A 25,015-nucleotide genomic window follows, 5' to 3' on the forward strand; every position below is an offset into this window, starting at 1 on the left:
TAATGAACCACACAATATGATTTTATAAAACTGATAGTAATATAGAAAATGAGAAGGAATTAGAAGACCAAAATGCTGCACATAATGCTAGGCAAATAGCTGGAAAAGCATGCATAGGTCTTTTTTAGGGTTTTATCAGTGAAAAAATTAAAATCAATGTTGATTTTTGGTGGCGGTGTGTCACTTTTTTTTTCTCTTTTGGGTCCTGGGGGGGGGGGCCTCTGCTCTTTAAGGTAAATGTAGGGGGGTGGGGTGCCTAGGAAAAATGGTTGGAAAAAACTGGGTTAGGGGGCAAAAGTGCATGCCAAATGGCAAATAAAATATCTGTTTTCCAATTTTTCATTTTTATTTACACATCAGGCTAGGGCTGCACATAAATCGTATGTTTCTCTGAGCTATTTCAATATTTAAGTAAATGATGTATTCTTCACCCAGCTTGTGATAATTTATAAACTCTTGCACCATTATCATTCAGTTAGATAGCCATCAGCTACAGATAGAGTAATTGCTTCAGTTTTATTGAGAAAGATTGATGCTAGATTTTATTTTGGATTCATGATAAACACTTTGATATTGGCTATAGCTAAAGATAATATACAGTAGATTATTTATTATTACTTTACTTATCTAACTTATCATCATGACAATACTGAGTAAAAGAATTGCACACCACATTCTCTCCTCATATAGTGCAGGTCTGAGATTTAAAAAAAAAGAAAAAGAAAAAAATAGAGAATTTACTATTACTGTCATCTTATCCAGGGAGATCCAGGTACAAAGGGAGATAAAGGACACTCAGGAGAGCCAGGTATGCCTGGAAACCCTGGACCCCCAGGCAGAAAGGGCCACACAGGGATGATGGGTATGCCGGGATCACCAGGAGAAATAGGAGCTCCAGGGCCCCAGGGTCCTTCAGGAAACCCTGGTGCCCCAGGTCAAAGGGTGAGTCATATCATGTGAAGGCTTTAAGCCTAATCTGTTTTTTTTCCCAGCTGAGTTAGATTAATTATAACTGAATAAATCATGAACATGTCTGTTGTTTCAGGGAGAGTCAGTATCACTGGAGCTGATGAGACGACTCATCCAGGAGGAGCTGGCTAAACAGTTAGATGGTGAGGAGGCTCTCATCCTGCCTGCAGATCATAGTTTAGACTTATTTTAAAATCATGGGAGACCACAGATATAAGCATTGTTTCATTTTTAACAGTATAATCCTCTGATTGCATACATAAGAAGATTTGGCAAGACTGTGAGACCACACACCGGCAATATGTAGAAACAGGTTCACAGTGGTGATCCCACAGCCATAAAATCTCACAGAAACCTTAGTGACATAATGTGGTTTCAGAAGAAAAACAAATACACAGGACAATCAACAATCATGACCTGGCTTAGCACTCTGAAGTCTAATTTTGCCGTATTCTACATGGCTCAGGGAACCGTTATATTTAAGTTTGCTATCATGTTTTTGAGCAGTTGGTGAAACCTCACACTCTCATTGGCTATGCAGGTTTTAAGTAAAAGAGAGCCCAGCCTGGAATTGTACATACAGTATGAAACATCTCTGGTATTTACAGTTCCAGGCTGTAAAGGCTCCAACTTGATCTGAAAGCAGTAACATTACTATATTGACATGAAAATCTGTTGGGGTAGTAAGACAGGTCTAAGATCAGGCCTAACATTGTCTAGATCAGGGGTTCTCAACCTTTTCAGCCCGCGACCCCCAAAATAAAGGTTCCAGAGACCAGGGACCCCCACTGCACCTGACGGTGGTTGGACATAGCCATGCACAATTAGGAATAGTCTTGTACAGACAAGGCCACCCATAAGGGGGGATAAATGAGAGAGCTTTCTGGCGCCCAGCCAAACTGGGGGCCCATGGAGGTCAGCAAAATCATGGTCCATTGTAAAGTTAAGCTGTGAAAAAATAACCATCCTTATCAAAGAAACAAATATCTTTTTTTAAATCATTGTTGTAGTAAAAAGCCCTCTTAAAAATGTTAACCCCTTTTGTGAAAAAGAATTAACATGGGTAAAAAATAGCTCAAATGGGTTAATAACGGCAAAAAACGGTGGAAAAGGTGGTGAAATTGGATTTTCAAAGTAGCAGAAATGGGTTTGAAGTGGCAAATATGAGATAAAATGGCAAAAAATTACAAAAAAATGGCAAAAATGGGTTAAAGTGGCAAAAATAGTGTTAAAGGGAGTTTAGAAAGTGGCTAAAGTGGCTTTAAATTGACAAAAATGGGTGGAAATTTGGTGAAATGGGGTGAAAAATTGAAATGAGTTGGCAAAAAAGGGTTAACTGAGAAAAAAAAATAGGCTGACCTTGGCAGAAATTGGTTAAACTGGCAAGAATTAGCATATAAAGTAGTGAAATGTGGTTAAAATGGGAAAATTGTGTGTAAAAAGGGGTTAATAGTGGCAACAATGGGTCAACAGTGGCACCTTTAGGCTTAAGTGGCCAGAATTGATTTAGACCTGTCAAAAACAGGCAGAAAAAAAGTGGTGGAAAGGGTTTAAAATGGGCAAAATAGGTGTTAAATGGCAAAATCTGTGTTGAAATTGATGGGAAAAAATAATGATAAGGTGTTCAAATTTGGCCAAATGGTGCAAAGGGGCAACGGTGTAATTAAAAGAATATATTTTTAGTTTTTATAGGGCATCTGGCGACCCCCTCTTAGTGTCTCATGACCCCCAATGGGGTCCTGACCCCAAGGTTGAGAACCACTGGTCTAGTGTGTAGCTGCCTTAGTCTAATAGGATAACATCAGTTGGCTTTAATGAGAATAAGCTAACTTTTTCTTTGTGTCCAGCCAAAATGGCTTACCTCATGGCTCAGTTCCAGCCTGCCCATGTAAAGAGCACAGCAGGTCGTCCTGGACCTCCAGGCCCTCCGGGTAAAGACGGCAGCACTGGAAGACCCGGACCTCCTGGAGAGCCTGGTATGCCTGGACAGAGTGGAGGAGAAGGACCCAGAGGACCCATGGGCCCCAAAGGTAGAACAAACTCTCAGCAGTGCATTAAATAACAGGTCCCCTTAGTTTCTGTTTCTTTAGAACACAGCTTAATTTATTTTGCCTTTTCTAAAATTACAAATCTTGCAATTACACTGATAAGAGGCTGAACTGTAAGTGCTGCTGAATTCCTAACAGAGTTTACAAAAAGGCTTTTCTGTTGAACATTAAAATTGAGAAACTGAAAAGGATGTATTGGTTTTGTTAGAGGAAAGAAAGACTTCAAGATGGAGGCGTGTGCAGTGACCCTTCCAGGTCCTAACCATGTAATTACTTGTTCTTTTTTGTTACACTACAAGGGGGCTGAAAGAACAGCAGTTTATGTTTTTGTGTAAAAAAACTTACAAAACAATCTAAACTGTGTAAAATATTGAATAGTTATGTCTGTGAGGGTTTTTTGATGCTTTTTTTATACTTTATCTTTTCACTTAAGGATTTTTAGCAATACTTTATCACACTCAAAAGCCTACTTCTCGTCCAAGTACCTTTTTTATACCTCCACCAAGGCCATTCACACAAGGCCATTATGTTTTTCAGGTTGTCCATACATACAGCCGTCTGTCCATGTGGGCTTTTTTTTTTCTTTTGTTTTTGTGAACATCTCAAGACTGCTTTGACAGATTTTGATCCGACATTGCAAATGTTTACCCTGACTCAAAGATTACTGACTAAATTGTGGAGATCATAGGCAAGAGGTAAAGGTCAGAGGAATCATGTGCATCCCTTGCTTATGAAGTATTTGACAAATTTTCTTTGAACTTTGAAATAATTTTCACTTGACTCAAGGATGAACTGATTAGATTTTGGAGCTTAAAGGCCACATTCAGACACTTTCTGGGGGCATATAATTGCCCCGTGGTTGTCAGATTTTTACCAAGTCTGCCTTGTTGCTCTCTTGGTTTGTTGTTATGAGCTCACTATTTACCCACATGCACCAGATAACTTGGTATACCGCTGTACTTTGAGTTTCCATAGACATTTTTCTCCTCTCTCACTGGGACCTGTTTGTTTTCCAGTGCAGATGTATTTCCTCTGTTTGGTTTAGTCTGTAAAGCACCCTCTTGTATTCATAGTTAATGTTATGTCATAGACTTTTTTCTGGTTTGGATACATTTTTTGGCTCTTTTAAAGCTGGCAAATCCAAACAGCTGATCAGTGGGCTGCATGTGAAAGACTCTGTATGTTGTGTATCAAAGTAGTGCCAAAACAAAAGGGTTTACTTGTGCAAAGGTAAGATGCAGAGATTTTTTTTCTAGATAGCGGATAGCTTCTTGGATATTGTTTTTAGCATATTTTTTCTTCTTTAAATCAACAAAATTGTACTCCGCATTGTACTTTGTTTGTGCTCGCATTCTTTCCAAACTCAATATTGTTTTCTGTTTTCCTTAAATTTCCAGGTGAGAAAGGAATGAGAGGTGAAAAGGGGGATGCTGGTGTCGGGGAGAGAGGAGAACAAGGACCCACTGGCCCAATCGGTAACAATCTCTTCTACTTCCTGTTTTCATTTTGGGTATCTCTCAGTGAATCTAGCATCTCTAAATGTTCCTCTCCCATCACAGGTCCCCCCGGTCTGCCTGGTTACGGTAAAGATGGAAGCCCAGGACAAGCAGGAGCCCAGGGAGAACCAGGAAACCCCGGCCCCCACGGTCAGCCTGGACCTCCAGGTCCTCCTGGCCAATGTGACCCCAGCCAGTGTGCTTACTATGCCAGCCTGGCACAAAGACCCCACACTAAGAATGTAAAGGGGACTTAAAAAAGAAGAGACATAAAGAGCTTGAAGACCAGCTGTATTTATGAACTCTCTTGTGTCGACCTGAATCAAGAACTTTTTTTAACTTTTCAAGATAACCTCAGTATGGAGGGGCTGAAGCAAAGTGCTGCCGGTCAGATTCGTTTTGTTTGTTTTGGTATGAAGTTTGGGATGATGGGGATTAAGCATTGAGGGACTTTATCAGATTAAATATGCAGTAAAGAGGGCAGCTAAAGTTTTTTCTCTTCACTTGCATGCTTCCTGTACAGAATACTGGGAGACGGCAAGGACGATGCAACTCCCTATCCCTAAACGCCCCCATCGGGTAAAAATTTGGGAGTCTGATTTTGTATCGTTTCATCAATTATAATCCAAAAATTCAGCCAGGCATTTCTTCCAGGATCTGTCTGCACCTCAGTCTTTCTTCTCCTGCTTCACACTATTTAGCATCAATTACCATTCACAGCCCACACTGTCCTACGCAAAACAATACATGTCAGTCACTGCACACTACATTGATTTCTCCCACAGTTCGTCTACCAGTCTATTGGTAATTACTCCATCAAGAAAACTATCCGTGTTACTGTCATTGATGGGAACACGGGGTTCTGACAGTGTGAGGCACAAACTCAAACACCAATAGTGATTTTGTGTGGGAGGAGTGTTAATGAGTTCGTGTGGAGAGTGATGAATGGCCACATTTGTGCTTTTTGTGCTTCCAAGCTGGAGGTAGTGTTCTTATACAGCTCTGTTTTGTGTTGTACTGGCATCACAAAACAGTAAAGAATCAAATATCTATGAAGAAAAACGTGTCCCTTATACAAATTTAACAGTAGTAGCTCAATTTGAACTTACCAGTTTGATGAGGGCTGCAGAAAAACAGGATTTTACCAGGAAATAAATGTATATTTTTGTAAGTGTTAATGGTAAATATCTCATTTTGGAATGGTGGGTATTTAGGGGGTTTCATCCCTGGATCATTTGGAGAGGTTGTTCTGAAACAAGTGAAGCAATTTGTTTGGACATATGTGAAAACAACAGTCAAACTCTGTGCAGGATAAGATTCAGCAACATCTGCTGGTTCAACAGTTGTTACGTTCTCACAATTTTGTCCAGCTTATCAAACTAGAGGGAATTTATCCTATTATCCCTAAAGCTTATGCTTTGACCAAGCAGGTCTCTGCTTTTACATACTGCTGTCAGAGCTTCTCAGCTGATACTGCTTACTGGTGTTGTGGTTTTAAGAGTGACCATGTGAACTGGTGACCTTCTAACCCTGTTTAGAGAATGCGTTAACAGGAGTTTATATTTGTTTTAGGCCTACAGATACCAAGTGGTAACCCTTAATGCTTTGTGTGGGCGCACCTGCATGAGTACTGAAAATGTTTGGTATCTGGCAGCTTGGACTGCATACAGTGGTGGCCAGTATGCCTTCATCTGGATTGGATTGGTTCTGTGGATGCAACGAGTTCTACATTAAATACCACCCTGTTAGCTGGCATGATCGGCTATATTTCACCAGTCTATCCAGCCTTGCTCCAAGCAACTGGAAATATGACTCTCTTAAGACATCCACATTATGTGACTCCCAAACAGCTTTTCATTGGGACAGTTTTTATATCTTTAAAAATACAACAAAAACCTGCTCTCAAACAAGAGCTGGCCCCCATCACTCACAAAAGGATACAGCTCTATGAACTGACTTGTCCTTGAAGAACTTCATTGTAACTTGTTGTCTAGAAATAAGTTGAATTCTCAATCTTATCAGTACCCCGAAAGAGTAATTTGCTAAACAATAAATCCTCACATTCTTTAAAAGCATGTTTAAAAGAAAATTAAGGGGGAAAGCTGCTAAAGAAGCACCGCTATCCTCTTAGCTCGTGCCTAATTTTCCATGGCTTCACTGCATACAGCATGAAAGGATACCAAGCCACAGTAAGAGTGCTGTAGAAATGATATATTTTGCACAACATGTCTGGCTGCAGACAGTACCTCTCTGACGGCCACTCTCACAGATCGTTCATCTGAGACACCATCTCTTTCAGAACAGAAATGCATGCTACAACTTTCTAAATAAAACTGGAATAAAGTTCAGTTTTGGGTAAGAGTTAAGGTAACAGTTACAAAATGTAAAGTTAAAAACCTGATCTGCAAAACCTTATTACAAAATGTGTAATAAAGCCTTTAGAACAGTCTGCTTACAGGACAACAGCTTGTCCATCTGAAAACATTCTAACACAGCAAGAGTAGCTTAGGTAGCTCTGTTAGCTGCAAAAGATGTGTAGGTAATGTAGCTTTGAGCTAATGTAGCTAAGTAGCTAATGTTGCAAAAGCCAAGCTCACAAAGCAGTTAAATAAGCTTTGTATCTACGTTCTCTACGTAGCTACAGTAGTGCTGGTAGCTGCATAAGATACATAGATGACATAGCTTTGTAGCCTACATAGCGAAAGCTAAGCTAATAAAGCAGCTACATAACTATGCTATCTACATAGCTACATTAGCTTTAGCTAGATTTTCTGAAGCTTACATTGCTAAAGGTAACTTAGCTACATTGGCTTATGTAGTAATGTTAATTACGTAACTATAGAGCAGCTTTGTTAGCTTTAGCTTTAGCTAATGAGGCTAAAGCAAGCCACTGTTCCCGTAACTTCTTCTTAAATGGATCTATGCATTTTCTTATCCTGATGTAGACCTGTGATCTTTTTCTCTGTTTTATTTGTGATTTTTTTTAGAGTGTAATGTTTGTAATGTGGTTATTTCAAGTGTGTCAATGCCAGACTTTGTTTATGAATAAAGCTAAATTAAAAAAAGTACAAATTAAACACGTTGTACCAGCAAATTATGTCACTTTTGTTCTGAAATAGACAGCGTCTCAGATGAACAGTCTGTGAGAGTGGCCATCATGCACAGTCTGCAGCCAGACTGTGATGCAACAGGTGGGAAGTGAGTGCAGTATCAGGTATTGGGGGACATATTAGTTCATGTGTAGAGTTGTCGCAATCGCTTGGTGTTGCAATGCCTAAAACATATTGTCAATGCATAGTAGACCGTAGCTGTCTATTTCTATGTTTGCTGGAAACTAGCCTATCAGATATGTCTTTAATGAAAAAAATCAAGGAAACATTGGTAAAGAACACTAATTAAAACTAGTTCACATAATCACATAATGAACCATAACACCAGCAGTGAATTAGAAGCCACTCTTGTTTGTGTGCTTAGTTTTTTTGTTTATTACTTTTATGTTTTTGTGGGTAGTGTCCAACATTTTATAAACATTGACCCTCCATGCTGCTCCCATGACTCATTCCATGGGCAGGTTGACCAGCTAACTAGCGTCTTGCAGCCATCCCACAATGCTAAGCACCATAGTCTAAATGGCACTGTTTACCTACACAATGAGAAAGGCAGGGAGAGATTTAATTTTGTAAGGACTGGCCTTTTTTGTTGTGAGCTATGGTCTGCTTTACAATATTGCAGTGTGAACACAAACCAACCCAAGGGATAAATGCAACAATTTATTATTTTATCATCTGAATTGGAGCACAGTAAACAAGCTATATGTGTGAAAACATTCTCAGTCTGTTTGAAAATGTGTCAGAAGTAAAAAAGAAAGCATGACGTATATGGAGTCATCTAAAATACCACTTAAAAATTTGTTCCAAACTCACCCACAGGAGGCCTATTGAGTGTATGAAGAGAGAAGTGAAGGGAGTGAGAAATGCCACTGGTTTTTATGTTTTAATGAGAGGCTCTGGTCACTCTCCCTTTGATGTATGCATAGGCTTGAGCAGTAAACAGCTTTAAGGAGGTGGTATAATTGCCGCCTTTGTGCACCTTTCTTGAAAAGCTGCTTGTTTCACGCTGCTTTCTCTAAATGTGTCATTTCCTTTCTGTTCGCTGAAGCTTATTAAGTGCCTACGCTGTGGCAGTGCCCAGGCAGCTCAGTGCTGCTGTGAAAAGACATTGCTTTTCTTATTTGTCCCCTGGAACCTTAAATTGGAGAGCTGCTTCCCTGCATCCTGATGACCCGTGCATTGTGAAAACCGTTTCAAAGATGTTTTGCCTTTCGTCCCTCATGGACCAATTAAAGCTCTCCCCAGTCTTAAACTTACTGGTCATCTAGAACCTATTTAATGGCTCTCCACAGAAGGGATCACATTTGTCTTCTTTTAAAAACATGAACAAACACTTAAGCACACATAAAGACAAGAGGAAAGTCAAAGGACAATCCTTTTTCAAAGGATATCTAATGGGATTTGCAAGGCATACAGTTTACCTGGATTCAAAGATCCTCTATATGGGAAGTCACAGATATAGGCAGCGTTTCTCATGGCAGGCCGTGTGACTTTGTATCTTTGATCTAATTTAGGCATGTTGGCACAGCAGACTCTTTTGTTGAACATTTCTTAGCTGCCCTGACAGTACTAGACTCATAACATGAGTCATTTTAGGAGAAATAACAGTTTCATCCTGGAAGTAATATGAAATCCATATTTAATGACATGTAAACTTATGTAATAGACCCTTTCAAGTCTGGCCCACCTGAAAGTGACCCACTGTCAAGCCCCATCCTCACTAATCACAGTTACTAGGTTGTATAATCACTAATTAAAAAAAAACAAAACTGTAAATTACATTTCACACAACCAAAAATTAATGGAAAAAGATGTTAATTGAGCATCTCTGAACTGAAGAACAAAATCTATTTTACTTAGCACTGCTAAGAACATGGTCCCCTCCACTTTATTGGTATCACTGAGTAAAATAGATCCATAAGTTTAAATGAGTGTTTTCCAATTGAAATTCTGTTTGCTCATTAATTGCCTTTTCCACTGTGTTAGCATAAAGCTAACTAACTAAGATATAAATCCTGGTCGATCCATGCTTTTTTTTTTTAATGCAGGGTGGTTTGATTTACATTTTGTAACACTATTGTATCTCCATACAATGTTTGTCTTTTTATTTTTTTTTAACATGTGAAGTGCAGTTCTTCTCTTATTGGTGCAGAGAGATGCTCTGTGTTCATGAAGTAGTGCTTTTAAAGGCTTATGAAGGTGAATGAGGCTTTTTTTTTTTAAATTTGCATGTGAAACATTAAAGTGAAGGTCAAGGGGGAGGGGGAGGGAGGGGGCTGTTATTCAAACTGCCAGTGAATTTTAAACACTATAGCTTGCTTGAAATGACCATCTCTTGCTAGAATTTAAGGCTAACTAGCTGCTTCTCCCTGTCCCAAACCATGACATACTGTATTCCTTTGCCTTGAAAGCAGCTGAGCCTTGTAGAAATGCTCATGTCACTAACACTAGATATAATGCTTGTAGCTACATAATGCCTTCTCTTTTAAATGGTGAAAACTCCTTTAACTGTTCAAATTAACAGTTAATTTAACAGCTCCTTAAAGCTTGACTGGAATAAGTGACCTGCATTGATGCCATTCTCATACCTTTAGATTGCTAAATCATGTCAGTGGTTTGTAATGAACAGTTAAACCATTTCAGTATTGCCCTTCTTTGTTTTGTAAATACATGTTACCACTAGACTATGTGTTAAAAGTTGTTTCTAAGGGTTTATACAGTTTAAACATTTCCTATGCATATAACAGAAACATCCTTCATTACTCTTATGAGCTATTTTTTGCAAATTGAAATGTCTTCTAAGTTATATAGCTAAATTATTCAAGATTTAAAGAAATACAAATGTGTTTTAATGCCTTAACACAAATTTATAAACCTGTTTTGCCGTTCTTTTTCTGATGAATTGGTGCTATAGATATTTTGAATTAGTGGCATATTGTAAGTATGGGAAAGACTCATGTACTGTACTGTATAATAAAGACTGGAATGGATTCATTTGATAATACTGGCTTTGTTCCATTTCTGACTGGTGGATAAAAAACAAAGGCTCGGTCCCATTTCTAACTTTTACCCCTACCCCATGTTTTTAGGTGGCCCCTTGTGTAGTTTTGAAATTTGCACGTTTTTCTCCTAATGCAAGCAACTTCAAACCAGAGACTATAAAAAAACTGGATGGCACAAGAGCAGGAAAGAAGTGAAGGGACCTGCAAGTAAAATGCAAGCGAAACACACAGAATGCATACTGGAGCAGATCCTTCCCTTTCTAGTCATCTTTGCCAAATTCAGCAACATGTCATCATCCCTCACAGGGGTGTTTTGGTTCCAGCATTGTACGATTTCAGGAGATGGAGAAGTGTTCGCCATGTTTATGCTCCAAACCCAATGACTCTCAGCCATGATAAGATCTATCCAATCGAAGAGCTGTCCTTTGAATGGCAGCTGTGCTTACTCCTTCCAGCTGTTTGGTAAAGGTCATGTTTGATCTGTGAATGTGTTTGTGCTGTGCAGACACAGGTGGGGATGATGTTGAATTTACTTTGTTACCAGGCAACAGTGACATGCCCTCCTGAATCCCGATTGTGTCCAGTGGCCCTTGTTCTCCATTCAAAACCATTCCACAGTGGAATATCACTGATGTTTGCCATGTGCATACCAATCTACCCAACTCTTTTAATCATACTTTGAATTTCTCTGTCTGTCTGTCACCAGCACGTCTTTGAATTTTAATGTCACCATCTCACAGCTGCAGCACCTCTAGGACAGATTTTTAACACCATTAAATGTGAAACAACCCAATCATTACTATGCAAGACTTCCAAAACATATCACTTTATTTCATTTTTAAGAACATTATCATGACAAAAATCAAGCAAAAATTTATGATCCAAAATGGAAAAGCCAAATTGTTTGAAATGTCAGCTCTGGTCTGTTGTTTCACTCAAATTCAAAAATGGTGAAGTCACTTTTTTTCTTATATTCTACTTGGAAACAAAGTTTGACTATATGATGTTTTGGGGCTCCTAGCTAGCTAATGACTGTAATCAGTATGTTTACATGCACAACTAAGTTGAGCTACTTCAACTTGACTACTCTTTTTGTCCAAGCATACATGCACCAGGAGAAAATTAATTAATGGCTGGAGTATGTTCGACTCTCCTACACTAGGTGGTGATGTGCTGCCTTTCAGACAGTTGCTCGTAGACCTAGTTGTGGTTTAATTTGCTCACAGCCATGGGTTGCACCAGCTATGCCTAAGTTTAAACATAGCGTATTGATGACATAGTTTATGTTCTGTTAACATTTAAATGTTGCACCAGCTAATATAGTTTCATTGTAGGCTTAATCAGCAGTTAAAATATTAGATCTACCTCCTTGTAGGTGTAAAGTCATCCATGAAATATGGTTGCATTGGTGATAATTTTGAATAGTTGAATAACAGAGCATAACAAAGAGCTGAGGATTTTGCTGGCTTTTTGGTGTCAGTGTCAGTTTTGTGATCGATTATATCCTTCAGAAATGTGTAACGACTTTCTTTAGACTAATGCTGTTATTTTCTGGAGATAATTTCATCCATCAACTATAAAGTACTGTCAGGCTATGGATGATTTTACCACGCACTGTCAATGTTGTTAATTCATACTGGCTATAGGCTTAGGGAAATGGCTTAAAACCCAGTTCAGACCAAAGATTTACAAAGAGGACCGTTGCAACTTTCTATACTGAGCAAGACAGCCTGTCTGCAGACACTGTATACCTCAGAATAGAAGTGCCGTAATTTGCCAGAACAAGGTATTACATTTTTTATTTTTTTTACACTAACTTTATGTATAAACAAAGTCTGGCAGTTACATTCATGAAGTAACCAAACTACAAACATTACAGACATACAGCGACATTTCATAAATAAAATAGACAAAAGATTTGAGGTGTAATCTGGGATTAAATTATGTATAGACCTGTTTTACAAGTAACCTAGTCACACAAATGGTGGCTCGCTTTAGCGTTGTTAGCTTAAGCTAAAGCAGACTTGCTACGATAGCTACACAATTAATGTTAATAAGCCAATGTAGCTAAGTTAGCTTTAGCAGTGGGAGCTTTAGCAAAAGTAGCTAAAACTACCGTAGCCGCATAGAGAACTTACATAGTATACGTAGCCACTTACAATAGCTAGTTAGCTATGTAGCTACATTATCAACAAAGCTTACACAGCTGGGCTGTGTGTTTCTATGGAAAAGGAGCTTGTTTACTGTAAACAAACTGTTCACATGGCTTTATCAAACGTTTTCTAATCAAGTTTTGCCAGTCAGGTTTTTAACTTTTGGTATCCTAACCGTTACCTTAACTCTTACCCTAATGCTAAACAGAAGTTCATCCAATCTTATTTTGAAAATTTAGCTTGTGTTTTCATTCTAAAAGAGATGGCACCTCAGATGAACTGTCTGTGAAAGTAGCTGGACACAGATTAAACAGCATAAATCAGGGTGTCTGATAATGTTGCCTGTGACAGTTTACCAAATTGCAAACAACTTGGCTTTTTTGAATGTTTCAAGCAGATAAATGTGAAATAGAAAATGGAGGTCTCATGTTAAAAGGCTACACACTCCAAAAAATGTTTGTTAAAAGTAAAATAATTCATGCTCTGAATTTTGGAAATTATTCAACCTTTTCATAACAATTTTTACCCATGGAAACCTCAACCTGATAACCATTCCTGTCCTCTATCAGCTGTGCACTAGTAGAACTTGTGCTATACTAGCTATAACTAAGAAATGAGAAAGTCAAAGCTGCAGTAGCTAAATTTGTCTATAAAAACATATATTAGTGAGAAAAAGGCTGAACTACCAAAGTTACTGGTTTATAGACAGTGTAAAATGGTGCTGCTATGCTACAATGGTGATGATCAATGTGGAATTAGAGAAAAAATAACTGAATGTGCAGTCTTGAAGAGACAGATTTTTGTGTGTGGTAACTAAGAAATGAAACACTTTAAATTGAGTAATTGTGAGCTATTGAAACTACACATTTTTTCCCTAACTTGCCGCAGAACTGCTAGGTTTTTGAATCGTTGCAGAGCAGCTCGCAAATCTTTCGTCTGAACTGGGCTTCAGTTATTAACCTATCACAATGCTCTGACCTTATTGTATCTACTTACGTTGCTTTTTGTTGATTAACAGAAATCATATCAGATGTTTTCAGCCAATGGTCTATTGGTCATCAAACGAAGTTAAAGAATCATATCTGTCAGAGGATTTTGGTTGGTCTAGACATTACACTGTACTACTTAAGCTGAATCTTGCACCTCAATTGTGCTACCAAACAATAACACTTAAGTTACAGCTCAGCTAGTTTCAAAGTGGGGTTTAATATTGAATGGTCAACATAACTTTAAATGAAGGCATAGCTGGTGCATCAGGCCACAGAACTCCTTGTTTCACAGTATGTTGTACACCAAAAGCACATGCTCTACAAAGTCCAGTTGTAGTCAAACGGACAATATTTTAATTCTTCTATTTTCATGTAAACATGCTGATTGGTTCAAACTGGCCTGTGTTTTGCTGTACAATCCTTAAAGATAACTATAAGAGAAGAAGCAATGTTTTCAGGGAGCTTATTCGGGTAGTGGAGAGTACATGCATACAAGTAAACTTTGAAATAACCACTAGAATGCTTTACAACCTGATGTGAAGGGGTTCAGCAGTTAAAACTGCAGATATTTGTGGTCAACTCATGGGCCTGTGTGCCTGTCGTCAGCTGGGAGAAGTTTCTTTGGCATCAGTAGCAGCTATCTTTGAACATTAGATTAACTAAAATCACATACAAGATAAAACGTCTATACAGTATTCTACAGTTGTGCATGGTCTCTGTTTCCTTTAGCGCCTCTTAGACCCGTGGTTCAGACGGAGACATGTGAAGACTCCCAAAGATCCCCACGCCCGGACTCATGAGAAGTCCTTAAGTGTGGTTTCTGCGGGGTGAGATCTGGATTGTTTAATGAGCCGGGATGTCTCATTAGTTTTTGTAGCCAGCAGACTTCTTTCCGCTGACCATATAGAGAGGTGGAAGTCTGTTAATGCAGGTTGATGGATCACAAAGGCCTGGTGGCCCTGAAGGACCCCTTGGACCGGCTGCTCCTGGGGCACCAGGACTTCCTGTCTCTCCCCGTTCTCCATTTTTGCCATCCTTGCCGATGCCAGGAGCACCTGGGGCACCTAAAGAGTGCATGAAAAACAGGTGAAATTGCTATATTGAAATGTTTTTTTTTTTTGTTTGTTTTTTTTAAATAATAATCTTAAAGTTAATTTTGACTTATGTTTATTGCCATAGTATGTTCTGACTAGGACAACACAGGTGAAAACTTGAATAGCCTATTATGTTCACTTAATTAGTAGAGCAACACAGGACATATGATTTTCTCAGAGGCTTTATGGTGATTGGTTATCTAAGATTCTATATTTTAACCAAAAAACCAACCAATTTACAGCATCAAGGACAATATGTGGTTGACACAATAAAACCTGATGATAAAACAGTTTTCTTTAGTTGTCGATGCAAGCTGTTTTTAGATCTGGGGAATGATATGGCAGCTGCTCAGCTAACGCTATGGAGACCTCCTGTATTTCCAGCTTTCCCTCATCAAACTCATTAAATACACAATCCAACAACTCCAAAACGCTCTTGTGGACAAGTTGTGACCTGCACATTCACCACACTATGAAATAATAACGTATAATTACATAACAGTACGACACATTAAGTAAATACTCGGAACTACTTTCTTGAGTAAACCACTGGGCAGAGTGACACAGTGCACACTTCAGGCAGTGCTGTAGTTACTTGGTTTCATCTGGAGTATCATTGGCTGGACGTAGCAGAAACAGCTTCCTCTCAAGTTTTGTTGACAAAAGTACCTGCACTAAACGTGCGCTTTTGAAATCACTCCGCCCAGCAGCCATGCCTGTAGTTCCGGCTTTGCATTTGCCTCTAAAAACAACTTCGTCTCTTAATGTTCCATGATTATTTCATAACATGGTGAATGTGCAGGTCACAACTTGTCCACGAGAGCATTTTGGAGTTGTTGGATTGTGTATTTGATGAGTTTGATGAGGGAAAGCCGGAAATACTGGAGGTCTCCATAGCTTAGCTGAGCAGCTGGCATATCAGCCCCCCAGATCTAAAAACAGCTTGCACTGACAACTAAAGGAAACAAACCTATTACTAAGACTACAGAGATTTATGGCAATGGGCAAATTTTACAAAATGCTGAAGTATCCCTTTGAGGATCTGAAACATTTAAATGTGACAAATATGCAATAAATAAGAACAGAAAGGTGCCAAAGACTTTTTCACAGCATTGTATCTGCAATCTTAGGGCACACTTACACCAGGCCCAGTCGCCCTGACCATGCTAAAGCAGGCTTAAACAAACCACGGCATGGATATGTAATCAAATCATAATCTTAAACATGCACTCTCCACAATATACGGTCTCACAGAGCCAGTACAGTGGGGAAATACACAGAAAACGTGACATTAACTTTGGTCACTTTGTCTCTTATTTTGTGTCATTTTGGTCTGATACAGCTCTCCAATACTGCACCGTTTTTTTTTTTTATTATTATTTTGGAGAGGAACCGTTGTATCAGTCTTACATTAGATGCGTATTTTGCACCCTTACTTGTGCACATACAGGAGCAGTCACACTGTGCCAAAGCATACCTCTATTGTCTGTGCCAAGGCCAAGGAAGTGTGTTGCACTTTAGTGCTGCACAAAGCACTCTCAAACCTGGACCTTGAGCACAGTATAGATTTCCTAGTGTGAATGTGCCCAAGATTGGACATCATTATGAACTTGTTTGCTGCTGTACCACTAATGCTAGCTCTAGTAACATCAGAAAAAATCTTTGCTAGTGTTGCAACCCTCAATTTTCCATTTCTCAAGCAGCCTGAAGAATTTTCAATGCTTTGATCATGCTCATTTCTTTGCTACTCTATTTCTTTTCTAACACATTGATAAGCTTAATTCAACAAAGCTTTGCAGGACTGTCACCATAATTAGCCACATAACCAAATAATAAATATATGTGTTTTCACCATAATGGTGGTAAATGGATGCAGCCAACCAATTCAACAGAAAGGAATAAAGAAACAAAAAGGAATGAAACACAGGATCAAAGTCACAGTTTAGTTTTCATAGAAAAAGCTCATAATGGTATGCAAAGAGCATACACTCTTAAAAATATATGCCAATTAGGGTTATTTTGGTAACCAGGTGCCCAACCTTGAGTTACGTTAACTCAGCGGGGTTGGGATGTGGGCTTGACCTGGTGAGTTGGGATATTGTTTTTTGACCCAAAAGTTTTCGGGTTTCAGGCTTCATTTCAGATGTTTTTGTTCCTTTAACCAAACCACCCATCCACCTTCTTCAGCTTATCTGGTGCTGGGTTGCGGTGGTAGCAAGTCAACCCAGACATCCCTCTCCCCAGCAACACTATCAAACTCCTCATGCTGCTGAGGCATTCCCAGACCAGACAGGACATATAAACCCTCTGGCACACTCTGGGTCTTCCCTAGGTCTACTTCCAGTCAGACATGCCTGGAGTAAAGAGAGGGATGCAGAGCTAAGATGCACCCTGAGTTTAAAGTCTGCATTGTCTTCTCTTCTGTAGGCCAGCCACTTCCACAGTCAGGGAGTTGCCAACTTAGTGGACGACTACACTCATGGTGCAGAAATGTTTAACATAAAAACAACAATTTTTCACATAAAACATGAGCAAAGGAATCTCAACAATGATCACTGTACAATACACAACATCTAAATGTATAAATGCATCTAAAACATAAAAAACATCAAAATAACCAACAAAAAGCATGCCAAGAAAACTCCACCCTCCCAAATTTGAAATGACAGTGTCTCTCCCCCATTCCCCCTGCCCATTAAGCAACCCAAAATTGAGTCAAACCTACCCAACTTGTGACCCAACAGCCTTAACCCAGCATTTTTTAGTGTGTACCTATAGCAATACAGCTCGCAGTGCCCCTGTCATGGAGCGTGTGAGACGAATACTACAGGTTTATTATCAGCCAATCTGTAAAGGCATTTTTTTCACCTCTGCACCTGAAGTTTGCACATAAGATTCTATCATAGCTGTTTAAATTTCCGTAACATAAAAGTAATAGGACCCAGAACTCGGTTGCCATGTTACTGAAGAGGCATTTAGACATTTTGAAATACTACAACCCTAATCTGAAGAGATTTGGGCATTACCTGGTGCACCTGGGGCGCCTGGACTCCCTTTGATTCCTACCCCGTCCTCTCCTTTGGCTCCTTTTTCTCCCTTCTCTCCAGCATCACCTGCAGACCAGAGGAGCACACAGAGGGAAACACACTGAGGTGAAATGGAGAAGCAAACAGTGTTCACAGGTACAGGGATAAAGTAAGGAGACTGAATGAGTCCACTCTGATTCATCCCTGTTTAGTGAATCATTGAATGTGTAATGTTATGCATGGGTGAATCCTTTCTGCCTCTAGAGCACTCTGCATTCCCTTTGTATGTGTAAAAACAAAGGTGTTCTGCCTAGGTCTACTTCATTGTTTCTCTAAAGCTTGAATTAATATTGCCACTACATTCTTTGTATGAATTGTGAACACTAACCAGGAACAAAGGAGAACAAAGAGCTACTGCAGCAGCACAGTGTATCTGTCCCAGCATTGGTAAGGCTCATACAGACCGCTGAAGACGGCAGCTTTCATAATCCTCTGACAGGCAGTGTTAGAGTGGATTCATAAAGGTTTACTGACCCTTCTTGCCCGGTGCGCCCGGGAGTCCAAAGAAGCCAGGATGGCCTTTGGGACCTGCTGGACCTGGGGCTCCTGCTGCTCCTGCCGCTCCAGCCACTCCAGGGGGGCCAGGAGGTCCTGCAGGTCCAGGAGTACCAGGAGCACCAATGGCTGCAGGCCTCTTCAGTAACTCTTTCATAAACTCTGCTAATTGTTCTATTTGGATAAAGAGCAAAAACAGATAAATCAGGAAAGTTTTACAGTACATAAGTTCGATCATTGGTGAAGTTAAAGACGTACGGTAGCCTAAAATGTGAAAATGTCAACGACCTGACCTTCAACCACAGCTGAGCACATCTCCCGAAGCTTCTCATCACTGACTTTTGGTCCCTGTTAACAGATGTAAACACATTAGAAGTTAAGCCAATCTTTTCAAAGCACAAGGAATGTGGAAAATAATTCTCTAAAAAGGGTGTTAGGGTGCTCTGCTTGACCAAAGAAACAATAAAGGCTGTCAGCGTTAACACGAAAGTCGAAGTGAACACATTAATCTTCTCTTAATCTTATTTACTGCTTGTAATTTTGTCCTTTAAGTGCACCATAGTTAAACTACTGTAGCTGGGCAGCAGCTGGCTCCCATACTGATAGAAAATAAGGAAAACAGTGCTCCTTTTGAATGTCTTATTGAATTAAAAAGTGTAAGTAATTTCACCATCTGATTTAAACATTTAACTTCATTCAAAAACATGTGGTGTGACTGAAAATACTCCTCAGTAAGGACAAGTGGCAGGCAGAGGAGGGTAGAGTGGATGTGCAGACCCCTTGCAGTGTAAACAGATGGTACTAAGAGAAACTGCGCATTGGGAACTTTTCTGAGCAAAATGGACATTGTGTCATAGGAGGGCAGATTAGACTTATTCCTCTCGGAAGATTAAAAAAAAACAAAAAAACAAAAACACAAATGGTCTAGACTGGGGCTCATACAAACATGCCTTTTATGCTAGATTTTTAACAAGGGAACAAATGAGTTACTAACTACTAGTTAATATGAAGATGGTGAATAATTTCTCATTAGACTAATTGCCATTGAATGATTAATTAACTACTGTTGTTCAAAACTTTGTTGAATTGTAGGGAACAAAAAAAGGCCTTTCTGCTGGTTAACCATTAGCTAAGGGGTTAATAGTAAGTAACTCCTGATAGATTGTATAAAGTCGCTAATTATTTTCAGTCCATCCACATACTGGGTAGTTTTATAATATCCATCCATTTTCTATACCCTTTATTCCATTCCGGGTTGGGGGTGGGCTGGAGCCTATCCCAGCTGTCATTGGGCGAGAGGCGGGGTACACCCTGGACTGGTCGCCAGTTAATCGCAGAGCTGACATATAGAGACAGACAACCAACCACACTCACATTCACACCTACGGCCAATTTAGAAGGATCAATTAACCTAATGAGCATGTTTTTGGTGGTGGGAGGAAGCCGGAGTACCCGGAGAGAACCCACGCGTGCACGGGGAAAACATGCAAACTCCGCACGAAAAGGCCCTGTTCGGGAAGTGAACCAGCAACCTTCTTGCTGTGAGGCAACAGCGCTATCCACTGCGCTGCTGTGCCGCCCGAGTTTTATAATAGTGAACCATTAATTACAGTGCCTAGAAAAATGATTTTATTAATCAACCATGGTCAATATAATTTGGCTTTTTTGATAAGAAAATTACCAGAAAACCTCTTTAATGTCAAAGTGAAAACAGATTTACCCCTTTGTCAGTATTTAGTAGACACACCTTTGGCTGCAATCACAGTACTGTCTGTGTGGATAGGTCTCCATCAGGCTTTCACATCTGGATAATGCAATAATATTCCATTCTTCTTTGCAAAACTGCTCAAACTCTCAGATTGTGTTTTCATTTCCAGCCACAAATTCTCTATTGGACCGAGGTCTGGGCTTGGACTCAGCCACTCCAGAACATTTCTGTTTAGCTTTTTCTTCATGCATTAGGTCACTGTCTTGCTGGAAGATAAATGTTCTCCCAAGCAGTAGTTCTCTTGCAGACTGGATAAGATTGTCCTCCAGGTTGTTTCTATATTTTGTCGCTTCCAATTTACTCTCTATCTTTACAAACCTTCCAGGGCGAGCTGCCGAGAAGCATCCCCACAGCATGACAGTACCACCACTGTGGTTCACAGTGGTGATAGTGTGTTTGTGGTGATGTCCCCAAAACATAGAGTCTTGTCTCATGGCCAACTAGCACCATTTTGGCCTCGTCAGACCAAAGAGCTTTCTTATACTTGACCATGGAGTCTCCCACAGGGCTTTTGGAAAACTCCAGTGGATATTCACCATGAGTTTTCTCCAACAGTGGTTTTCTCTTTGCCACTGTCACATAAAGCTTTGACTGCTGAAGAATTTGGGAAACAGGTATATGCAGAGCCTCTCCGATCTCAGCTGCTGAAGCTTTTAACTCCTTCAGAGTAGTCATAGGTGTCTTGGTGGACTCTTTACTTCTTGCGCAGTCAGTCAGTTTGTGAGGACAGCCTGATTCAGGCAGAAATTCAACCCCAGACTTATACAGTTTTGCTTTTCACAGCTATCCTTACTCTTAACATGCTGCTCCAGATGCTTTCTGTATTAGTTATGGTGACACTTACAGGTAGACCCCTGGGGCCTGGTGGTCCTGGAACGCCTGGTTCTCCCTCCAGCCCCCGAGCTCCTATTGGACCAGCCAAACCTTCATGTCCGGGCTGTCCTGGCATGCCTGCATCTCCTGTAGCTCCTCTCGTGCCCTTTTCACCTCGCTTAGGATAAAAAAACAATCCCAGTGTGACAGTAGGAAGAATACAACTATATGAAAGTATTTATTTTCTGTTATGTTTCCATCAAAATAAATGGAGTGTGTTGAAAACAGGGGTCCTTAGGCAACAGTTTAGTAAAAGAAGAGTGAGAGTTGGAGAACAGAGTGTAATATTTCAATACCTCTCCTTTGATTCCAGGAACACCAGGAGGGCCCTGTAAACAATCAAACATAAGATGAGTTTTAAAATACATTCATAGAATGGCTGCTAAGCTTTCAACCTCACTAGAAGTAGCTCTGCTTACTTGGTCTCCCTTGTCGCCGATATCTCCTGCTATACCTGGGTCACCCTGTGCAGAAAAGATATGATGATTACGTAGCTATTGGACAAGTGAAAGCCCACACACAGATGCAGTTGAAACAAACAGAATCCGATGATTATTCTTACCTGGCTTCCTTTTTGTCCCTCTGGTCCCATAGGCCCCTGGACAACAAAGAGTAAAACATTTTGTATTAGCTGAAATGTTGTCAATGTTATGAACTTAAAACAAAATACTGGAGAAATTAGATTTGCCTAACCTGATCACCTTTGTGTCCAGTGTGACCCTTCATTCCTTGGGCACCAGTCTCACCTTTGTCTCCTTTATCCCCCTGGATACAAACGCACCCCACATGTATGATCATGACCCATATTCAAGAACAAAGAGTAATAATCCCTTTAATTTATATAATAAAGATGATTCAGTATGGACCTGCAATAGTACAAATATCACTGTATGTCTTCTTGTTGGCTTCAAAACTCCCCTAAGACCAATACTGTCCTAAAAGAGGACCCATATCAAATGTATTTGTGTCATATTTGTGTCATGCTTTGTTAAACCTCCAGGATAAAATTAAACTGGATTGTTGTTTTGAAAAATAGAGCCATTCTGTTGCAAAAGCCAGGACCTTTTTTGATGACAGCCCATTACTAGTTTAATGTTATAAAGTACTAACTTTTCAAAATTCTCTCTGATTTAGTCAAAAAAGACTAATTTTGTATATAAAGCTATGCTAAATGATAATGAAAACGGCATTTGACACAATGTTAAATTCCATTAGTTATAGCTGTAATAACAGTCTCACCTGTATGCCTGGAGGACCTGCAGGCCCCACAGGTCCTTGTTTTCCTGTCTCACCCTGCAAATTATCATAAACACAGTTAACATGTCAACTTCTTAACTCTGGAAACACCTGGAAGCTACATTTTAAAAGGGCAGCTATTATAGAAAAAAATTAATAACTGATCAGGAGAAGAAACTAAACAAGCCTTTAAAAAGTAAATGGAAACTCACAGTTGATCCTTTTTCTCCTGGTTTCCCATCTTCTCCATCTACACCAGGCTCACCCTGTGTATCAAAAGTAAGTTTGTTCAAAGGTGCAATTTAAGCCATCGAACTACCCAAACAATAGACTAATATATTTATAATGTGTTATCAGAGGCTTGATATGAGGCTCTTACAGTCTTTCCAGGAAGTCCTACTGGACCGATGGGGCCCTCAGCTCCAGTATCGCCCTGAACACAAGACAGGAATTATGATCTTGTTTACAATTGTTATCTTCGTTCATCCAGTGGGTTCTATTCAAGTGTAACGATGCAGCAATAAAACTTTGAATGTACTTCAGCATGCCTCATTAAATGGGAGATGAATCCAATTACCTTTGCACCAGGGGGTCCAACTACTCCCTGCTTCCCTGGCAGCCCCTAGGAGCAACAACATAACACATGAAAAGAAACAAAATAATCAAAGTGTTAACACCTCTGTACCCTTCAATCCTGTTAATGTAGAGGACATCAACACATAATGTAGTGTCAGCATTTGCTGCGAGCTGAATTCAGGAAAATGAGAATTATATAGATGATATATATATATATATATATATATATATATACACATATATGGAATATATCTAACCACAAAGACATCTGCTTTTGAACACCATTTGTCACAGTTCTGCAGCATTAAATCTTCTGTACATTTAACTTGTAAGTAAGTAACAAAGAAAATGCTTATTCTTCATAGGTGACATAAACCTTGGCCATTTATGTAAAATTAAACATATCTAGGCAATGCAAAACGAGACATCTCCGTGTGACTACAAGGGGAAAAATGCAATGCTTCATTGCCATTGGCCATTCAGGTCTTATTTTAAGCCACACAGCTAAAGGACCATGTCCTCTTTACATTAAAGGATTCCTCATCTGTCTCTTGGTTTTTAATCAAGCTACATACAGCATCAGTAAACTCTACTGCCACTCTGGACTTTTGTGTGGCATTTTTATCAAAGAAATACAAAGTTAAAAATACTCAGCATAACAGATTTGTTATGATATGGACAATAAAAAGGAAAATGTACTCACAGGAATACCCACAATCCCCCTGACACCAACAGCTCCAGGAGTACCAGCCTCACCCTGTTGAGCAGAAATGAAGAATCAAGTATATTGGAAGAGCAGCTCAATTATTAGTATACAGTTAGGTCTGCAAGTATTTGGACAGCGACACAATTTTTATAATTTTGCCTCTATTTACCACCACAATGGATTTGAAATTAAACAATCAAGATGTGACTGAAGTGTAGACTGTCAGCTTTAATTCAAGGAGTTCTGCAGAAATATTGCATCTACCATACAGAAATGATAACAATGTTATGCATAGTGCATCCATTATCATAAAGTCTGTATTCATACAGAGTCACCAGTTTACATTGTCACTTTTGAAACCATAACACTGGCTTAATCCAAGGTCCAAATTCATAATAGAATTACATACTATACCATAGAAGCGTTCATTAACACCAAAATGAGCCAGTTGCTACCATTTTTGCCACTTGAGGTAGATTTGGACTGTGGATACTATAAGATGACAAAAAGATGTAAAATTATTTCATTTCATCAATAAGAAGAGATCACCTTGGCTCCATCAGCTCCAGGAAGACCATCTAAGCCATCTGTTCCAGGCTCTCCCTGAAACATCACACATCATAGTTACAGTGTACAGTATATTCATGTTTTTTTGACAATCAGTGAGCCATGAATAAGATCATTCAATCTGATCAGAGTACTCACAGTCTCTCCCTTCTCCCCTTGAGGACCCTGCTCTCCTTGGGGTCCCACAGCTCCCTAACAGAAACAAAGTCACTACCCAAAAGTCTTTCAGGTAAAGTTTGTGATGATATCATGGAAGCTAAAGAGGAATACTTACATCTTCACCTTTAGGCCCCTCCAAACCTGGACGTCCACGGATTCCCTCCACACCCTGAGACAAGAGACTCAATCAGAGACAAAGCTGGAGAGATGGTCTTCTCTATTAAACTCTGTCTTTTTCTGAGCAGAAGACCCAGGAATAATCAAACTAAGACTGCTTACAGGAGCTCCAGGTGGGCCAGTTGGTCCTGGGATGCCGTTGAATCCAGGTGGACCCTGAGAAATGGGTTGATGTTAGCGTTTTAAAATAAATATTTTGCTACAAAGGTTAATCATTTTGTTACATTTAGGCTGACTGACTTTGTCTCCTTTTTCTCCAGGAGTTCCAGGGAATCCAATAGGCCCTCTTTGCCCCTGAAATAAAGTGAGGTCAATTAGACAAAGAGAATGTTTATAACACAAGTGGTTCTTGGGTATTCTGAGCAACATATGTCCTCACATCATCTCCCATGCGACCTGGAGGCCCCTGAGGTCCTGGTTCTCCAGTATCTCCCTGAGGAAAACAGACAAAAACAAGTTAATTAACATGCGAGAATTGAATAATTGTGTTATGGTGTTATGACGTCAACAG

At 39.6% G+C, this 25,015-nt stretch overlaps 2 protein-coding genes across 4 annotated transcripts in view; one reads left to right on the forward strand and one right to left on the reverse strand.

Moving 5' to 3' along the window:
• col22a1 (collagen, type XXII, alpha 1) overlaps window positions 1–7,539 on the forward strand; it is a 99,797-nt gene extending 92,258 nt beyond the window's left edge. For all 3 annotated transcript variants that reach the window (XM_041809760.1, XM_041809761.1, XM_041809762.1), the window contains 5 exons: window positions 763–942; window positions 1,046–1,112; window positions 2,817–2,999; window positions 4,415–4,492; window positions 4,577–7,539. In XM_041809760.1, the coding sequence (XP_041665694.1) occupies window positions 763–942; window positions 1,046–1,112; window positions 2,817–2,999; window positions 4,415–4,492; window positions 4,577–4,770 (702 nt within the window). In that variant the 3' untranslated portion in view covers window positions 4,771–7,539. The remainder of the gene's footprint in view (window positions 1–762; window positions 943–1,045; window positions 1,113–2,816; window positions 3,000–4,414; window positions 4,493–4,576) is intronic.
• Window positions 7,540–14,631: 7,092 nt separating this feature from the next.
• Window positions 14,632–25,015, reverse strand: part of LOC121524190 (collagen alpha-1(IX) chain-like) — a 37,680-nt gene continuing 27,296 nt past the window's right edge. The window contains exons 18-37 of the mRNA XM_041809465.1: window positions 24,884–24,937; window positions 24,745–24,798; window positions 24,607–24,660; window positions 24,443–24,496; window positions 24,307–24,360; window positions 24,151–24,204; window positions 23,599–23,652; window positions 22,897–22,941; window positions 22,699–22,752; window positions 22,532–22,585; window positions 22,323–22,376; window positions 21,777–21,848; window positions 21,646–21,681; window positions 21,503–21,547; window positions 21,380–21,412; window positions 21,055–21,201; window positions 18,736–18,790; window positions 18,422–18,616; window positions 17,888–17,974; window positions 14,632–14,831 (exon numbers count right to left, since the gene is read on the reverse strand). Of these exons, the coding sequence (XP_041665399.1) occupies window positions 14,632–14,831; window positions 17,888–17,974; window positions 18,422–18,616; window positions 18,736–18,790; window positions 21,055–21,201; window positions 21,380–21,412; window positions 21,503–21,547; window positions 21,646–21,681; window positions 21,777–21,848; window positions 22,323–22,376; window positions 22,532–22,585; window positions 22,699–22,752; window positions 22,897–22,941; window positions 23,599–23,652; window positions 24,151–24,204; window positions 24,307–24,360; window positions 24,443–24,496; window positions 24,607–24,660; window positions 24,745–24,798; window positions 24,884–24,937 (1,455 nt within the window). The remainder of the gene's footprint in view (window positions 14,832–17,887; window positions 17,975–18,421; window positions 18,617–18,735; window positions 18,791–21,054; window positions 21,202–21,379; window positions 21,413–21,502; window positions 21,548–21,645; window positions 21,682–21,776; window positions 21,849–22,322; window positions 22,377–22,531; window positions 22,586–22,698; window positions 22,753–22,896; window positions 22,942–23,598; window positions 23,653–24,150; window positions 24,205–24,306; window positions 24,361–24,442; window positions 24,497–24,606; window positions 24,661–24,744; window positions 24,799–24,883; window positions 24,938–25,015) is intronic.

The sequence above is a fragment of the Cheilinus undulatus genome, linkage group 16 (assembly GCF_018320785.1).
Source record: "Cheilinus undulatus linkage group 16, ASM1832078v1, whole genome shotgun sequence".
In the NCBI taxonomy this organism is placed as follows: domain Eukaryota; kingdom Metazoa; phylum Chordata; class Actinopteri; order Labriformes; family Labridae; genus Cheilinus; species Cheilinus undulatus.